This window comes from Hydractinia symbiolongicarpus, chromosome 13 (genome assembly GCF_029227915.1).
Source record: "Hydractinia symbiolongicarpus strain clone_291-10 chromosome 13, HSymV2.1, whole genome shotgun sequence".
Classification (NCBI taxonomy): domain Eukaryota; kingdom Metazoa; phylum Cnidaria; class Hydrozoa; order Anthoathecata; family Hydractiniidae; genus Hydractinia; species Hydractinia symbiolongicarpus.
Window position 1 is genome coordinate 20,278,405 of NC_079887.1, and position 6,294 is coordinate 20,284,698.

Genomic DNA, 6,294 nt, shown 5'->3' on the forward strand with positions numbered 1-6,294 from the left:
ATGGAGTGGCTAAACCTCTCCCTTCCCCGTCATAGTATGTTCAGAAACTACGTACCGAATAGGGTTAAGTCTTTTGTTGGAAATCTAAAGAAAATGACATCTGAATCTGTAATTTGTTTCTACAGGTAGCAGCGATGTTTTTATGAAGACTTACCGAGATAAAGAAAAGTATAACCACATCAACGAAGTCATGCATAACATCGACTTTGAAGGAGTTACTGTAAGTGATGTAACTAACCGAAGCGTCATATATGCTAAGTTATATGAAAAATAGAGATGATTCTTTCTCTGTTACTCAGATTTATATAAAAATACCAAGGCTTAATATTAGGTACTCCCGTGATATCACACCCTACTTTACACACTTTTGAACTCTGTCGTAATTTCCAGCTGTTATTGTGTGATAGATCCAATTTTAACCAAAAAGAGCTGAATTTTTTAAATATTTGATAAATTGCCCCTTTATAAAAAGCACATTAAAAATGTTTGTGGTAAAGTCATGACATAATTAATAAAGCAATGTAATTTACCAAAGTATGATTGCAAATTTCTCTTTGACAGGGTCGTCAGCAATACATATCCAATTTAACGTTGGGTGCAAAAATAGATTATCAAATAAATCAAATTAAAAATGGTAGGTTTTTGTACCTGTCGATCAAAGTAACGTTAAATATAAAGCTTCTGTATTTTATTTTCTTGCTGCACAATCTTTTTTAAGAATATAAACCCCTTTATTTTAGGGACAGATCATATTATTGGTTACTACTTTTCATCAAATAATACGTTAAAAATTTACGATGATGTAACGATCTTTAAAGGTAAGGATATTTCTTTTCTCGTCCAAGAATTTACAATAAACCTTTCACAAAGACGATATGTTGTATGCATATCGTCTATCACTTAGATAATATCATACCACGTGACCATATGTTGACAGTATCGACAGTGATGACGTATAACGCATGGATTGTGAAAACAATTTGGATTTTAACATCTTGTGCTATCTTGCTTGCCATCTTTTTGTTTTACTTAAACAATCGATACAAGCATAAAAGGTATGCTTTATTTTTCGTTCGTTCGTTCGTTTGTTCGTTCGTTCGTTCGTTCGTTCGTTCGTTCGTTCGTTCGTTCGTTCGTTCGTTCGTTCGTTCGTTCGTTCGTTCGTTCGTTCGTTCGTTCGTTCGTTCGTTCGTTCGTTCGTTCGTTCGTTCGTTCGTTCGTTCGTTCGTTCGTTCGTTCGTTCGTTCGTTCGTTCGTTCGTTCGTTCGTTCGTTCGTTCGTTCGTTTATTTATTTCTTCTTTCCAGGATTATCAAGATGTCTTCTCCTGACATCAACAATCTCATCATTATTGGTTGTATTATGTGTTATGTTGCTGCCATTTTGTATGGTATGGATTTAAAATATCTGCCACAAGTTGCAATAAGAAGAATGTGCAATGTAAGAATTCTTCTTGTTTCAATAAATATAGTAACTTTGGATTTTCTGTCCACTCAATTATCATTGTTTATCTGTCTAAAAACTTAAAAGGTAGGCAGTTGTTGGGAGGCTGAAAGTTGAAAGTCAGACAGCTGGGAGCCTATAACAGTGCGCTATTTGTTACTTCTTTTGCCCATCTGCTTGACTATTAATCAAGTAGGATAAATTATTGCCTGTACTTATAATGCCAAGCTAACGTCTTCTGCGATCGTTCCATAACTTTCATATTTCAAAAACAAACCTTTAATTAAAGTTCCTCCAGATTGGGTTGGAAATAATAATTAACGCCGTATTTCGAACACTTGCTTGTCATTTCAGGTTAACACAGTCCTGTTATCAGTTGGTTTTACTTTATCGTTTGGTGGATTGTTCAGCAAGACATGGCGAGTGTATAGGATATACTCTGGAGCTATGGAGAACAAAAAAGTGGTAAGGAAAACATTTTTCTAACCAATTTATTTTTTATTCTAACAAGGCGAGTAATTAAATTCTTTTATTGGAGTTCTCAATTTAACAATTGGACCAAACGTGCATCACTAATACACATGTTATACGAACGTGTAGTGATTTGCGATGGCAGTATAGACATTAAAACTCTCTTTCTATCTATTACCTGTTTTGGCTTAAAAGTCATGTTCACTCAGCTAAGATATTATCAACTTCGTTAGCACATATCGAAGTTTTCTCGGTTTAGTGCATATTTTATTCCGCCTAAACTTTTTTTCGCAGCCAAATTTGTTGGTTAAACTTCTTTATATTTTAGGTACTACGCGATTACCATTTATATTGCATTATATTTTTTATCCTTTCTATTGATGTTTTGGTATTGGTTTCATTTCTCTTTCTTTCTCCTTTTGAGTTACAAGAATGGGCCGTCAAAGAGCAAGTAAGTGTTCTTACTGTAAAATATCTATCACATCGAAATTATGTAACAACGAAGAAATAATTGATATTAGTAACCCTGCACATTATCTTCCCAAGAGTTGCAAAGATGATGGATCGAGTGGGACTTGAACCCACGACCTCTCGCTTACCGTGCGATGTCTCTACCGACTGCTCTATCAATCCGATGCCATTACCCTAGCAGATGTAGTAGACGAGGTGAGGATATCATCTCCTTATGACATAGAATGAGGGCGATACATATGTCATCCTTGCGATATAGCTTTTTACTAACACTTACCAACAAGATATCACAGAATGATCACAGAATGGCTCACAACCGTTGGGCAAGTGCCTCTGTAGGGGTGTTAAGAGCTTAACAATTGCGGCGAATTTGATTGGTCGGTTGTGCATCATTCGGTGATATCGATAGCGTTGTCGGTAGAGACATTGCCCGAAAAGTGAGAGGTAGTGCGTTCAAATCCCACTCGATTCATGATCTTTGCATCATTTTGGAAGATAATGTGCAGGATTACTTATACCAATATATCTTACATATGCACGGTTGTTCCTATATATATATATATATATATTGTTGAACACTTGGAAAAATATTCTGCAGTTTACTTTTACCAATATATCTACCTACAATATACCAAAATATGCACGGTTGTTTCTATTAAATTTTATATTTATTCCGCATTTTTAGCTTGACTTTGAAAAAGATATTCGTTACATCTTCATTCGTCATCATTGTAATTGTAAAAACCGAGTCGCCCTTGTGTCAACCTTATTCTCATATAAAGCATTGTTGCTCGCGTTCGGTTTGTTCATGGCTTGGGAAACACGGAAAGTCGATATGTGTATCTTGAACGACTCAAAACAGATAGGTAACTAAGTTAATTTGTTTGAAAACTTATCATGAAGAGCATATTGAACTGGAACAAACTTTTGAATTGATGTGGCACTAACAAAAAATGTGCAGTGTTATAGCTTTACAAAAACAATTCATTTTTTCTTTTATATAAAGGAATATCTGTATACACCGTGTCTGTTGTGGCAACAGTTGGAACGATTTGCGCATTGGCATTAAACACGAATGTTAATCGCATCGAAGAAAATTATTTCATTGTTGCATTAAGCATATGGTTATGTTCTACGATCACACTGTTGTTGGTTTTTGTACCTAAAGTATGTACGCTACGTTGCCATGCATACTGTCATCAAAAAAAGAAATGTAACATTTTGTTTGGTTTTCATGAATGTATTTCATTAAAAGGTCATGCAACCATAACGTACACGACCGAAAATACAAGGAGAGAGGATAGGGAGACTTCGCATCATCTCTTTTTGACAGCAGCAAAAATATCAATTGATCACATGAATATATTTAAATCTTTCTTGGTCATGATTTTCACAAATTTTAGATTTTTAACTATTGTATGTGTCGCAAACTTGTTAATTCTCGACATTCGGTCTAACGTTTTGTGCGTAAAAAACATATGTCATACATCCCGAAAGAACTGATTCTTCTATATGTTGATATTTGCGTGGCGAGCTTTTGATTTTACATTTTGCGTAAAAGTGAGTGGAAAAGAACCGCATTTAATATTCGAAAGAACTAAATTTTGTTAATTCAGAATTTACGGCTTGCAAGCATTTGGCTTTTTTAAAGTTTCTTGTAAAGTTTTTTGGAGGAAAAAGATATTTTTGTTTCACGTGTTGCAGATTGTTTGGTCTGCAAGTTCCGCTTTAAGATCTATGGTGGGGCCCTCAGCATTACACGAAAAAAAATCTGATTTTGATTATACTTAAACTTGTTGGTAGCAGCTCCCGCTGTTTAGTATATGTGACCACGAAAACATAATTTCGAGATTGGTGATAGCTAATTAGCTTTTATTATCATATAGCTGGAGCTGTGCACAGAATGGAATGGGATCAAGAAGTTGGTCCGTTCGTACTTACTCGACGATCCTTCGATAAAAATTTCCTTGTTAACTAATTTTACATTTCATATTATTCAGAGCTTCGTTGGGAATTCTGGTATTAATTTTAGGCTCGACAACTAAGCTGATTCCTAAACAGTTTAATAATTTTTTGCAGGTGGATACCAGCCTTGTGTAAAATATTTTTTCCCTTTAGATAAATTTACTATTTAATAAAAATGGTAACCGAAGGAAGCAGAGCGTCGCTAGTTATTCATTTGTAAGTAATGCTTATCAACATGTGTTTAACACAAAAATTGCCGTGGAGAGAGGGAACGGGTGCACTCTACTAATTGTAGGTGACCAAAAAAAAAATTTCAAATCAACATATGTTAGTGCGTGGTAACAGCGAGTGTGTTTATTCGTGTGTCGCATTGATTGCCATTGCTAGTACTGGCTTGGCTCTGATCATGTCTGGTTGATAGTTTGTTAACCTGAGACCAATGCCAACATGCACCTGAAAGACATTCCGGTTAAAAATAGTGACTTTTGTTATTTTATTAAATAATAAACTTTAAATATGAGTGTACTCAAAAAATTCTTCGAGTCTTATTTAGTTTGTACTTTTTGAAAATATATATTGATACAGTATACTTTTTGATTAGCGGACACCATCGCTGTATGACCAAAGTGTTCGCTAATCTGAGGTGTCCACCTTTTGGAAAGTTTTTTATGAGACTTTGAATAGAAAACGGCCGGTGTATGACCAAAGTGTCCGCTAATCTGAGGTGTCCGCCTTTTAGAGTGTCCGTTAATTGGAGAGAATACTGTAGATGTAAATGTTATCATATTATTGAAATCTTTTGATCAATTTTTATATGCTGATGTTAGTTAGTCCAATTATGTGGAATAGTTAAACAAAACAAAATTGAAATAAATACTTTCAATTAAAATATCTAAGCTTTTATTGGCTTTTTGTGCTGAAGATGGGCCCCATTTTCTGTCTGTCTGTCTGTCTGTCTGTCTGTCTGTCTGTCTGTCTGTCTGTCTGTCTGTCTGTCTGTCTGTCTGTCTGTCTGTCTGTCTGTCTGTCTGTCTGTCTGTCTGTCTGTCTGTCTGTCTGTCTGTCTGTCTGTCTGTCTGTCTGTATGTCTGTCTGTCTGTCTGTCTGTCTGTCTGTCTGTCTGTCTGTCTGTCTGTCTGTCTGTCTGTCTGTCTGTCTGTCTGTCTGTCTGTCTGTCTGTCTGTCTGTCTGTCTGTCTGTCTGTCTGTCTGTCTGTCTGTCTGTCTGTCTGTCTGTCTGTCTGTCTGTCTGTCTGTCTGTCTTTCTGTCTGTCTGTCTGTCTGTCTGTCTGTCTGTCTGTCTGTCTGTCTGTCTGTCTGTATTTTTCACATTTTTCTTTGATAAAGTCTATAAACATTGCCTATAAATTTGTTCTGTAAATTACCAAACTTTGACGTTAAAGCAATATTGACGTCAAAGGAAAGTATATTAAGATTAATGAAGCCATTGCATTGCACTTTTAAATTCAAAGCTAAATAACTAGAAAACGGGTGGAAATAACTGACGTCATCTCCTGCATGGGTAACTAGGGACTACCTGGGACCAATTTGGGTAAGTTTCCCAAACACGAGTTAGCGAATCCGTTTCGGAATGGGCGGTCTAATGACGTCTCTGCATCCGTCAAAAGTACACGATCCTATACATTTTCTTGGTAAGCGTTTCAAGATCTATGCGATGAAGGCAACAGGTGTACATATTTTTGAAAAAAAGTTTGTGTTCTGACAGGTCTCTGCTGACGTCAGCAAAATTTTAATGACGGTTGTTTTTCTCTGTTATCCTGCCTCAGTTGATTTTTCCACGGGCCTTATCGACTAGTCTCTATAATAATACGCCAACTGTGTGTGTGTGTATGTCTGTCTGTAACGGGCAAAGTGGATAGTAGTTACGGCGCGACGTCAATAACACTACTTTAACGTCAATATCCAATATGAAACAAGAAGCCCAG

At 36.0% G+C, this 6,294-nt stretch overlaps 1 protein-coding gene across 1 annotated transcript; it reads left to right on the forward strand.

The window, feature by feature from the left end:
- On the forward strand, positions 1–4,691 carry LOC130623188 (gamma-aminobutyric acid type B receptor subunit 2-like). The gene is made up of 13 exons (XM_057438671.1): positions 1–34; positions 126–220; positions 562–634; positions 741–818; positions 905–1,055; positions 1,307–1,439; positions 1,764–1,922; positions 2,242–2,406; positions 3,070–3,250; positions 3,391–3,800; positions 4,271–4,305; positions 4,385–4,403; positions 4,503–4,691. The coding sequence occupies exons 1-13, from the start codon at positions 1–3 to the stop codon at positions 4,689–4,691; spliced, it is 1,722 nt and encodes a 573-aa protein (XP_057294654.1).
- The last annotated feature ends 1,603 nt before the right edge of the window (positions 4,692–6,294 follow it).

What these genes read in the sequence shown, in the direction of transcription:
- LOC130623188 (XM_057438671.1), top strand. Translation starts at nt 1, where the DNA reads ATGGAGTGGCTAAACCTCTCCCTTCCCCGTCATA. An exon ending in TCGACTTTGAAGGAGTTACT is followed by an intron (nt 221 to 561) that starts GTAAGTGATGTA and finishes TCTCTTTGACAG; the next exon opens with GGTCGTCAGCAATACATATC. An exon ending in TGATGTAACGATCTTTAAAG is followed by an intron (nt 819 to 904) that starts GTAAGGATATTT and finishes TCTATCACTTAG; the next exon opens with ATAATATCATACCACGTGAC.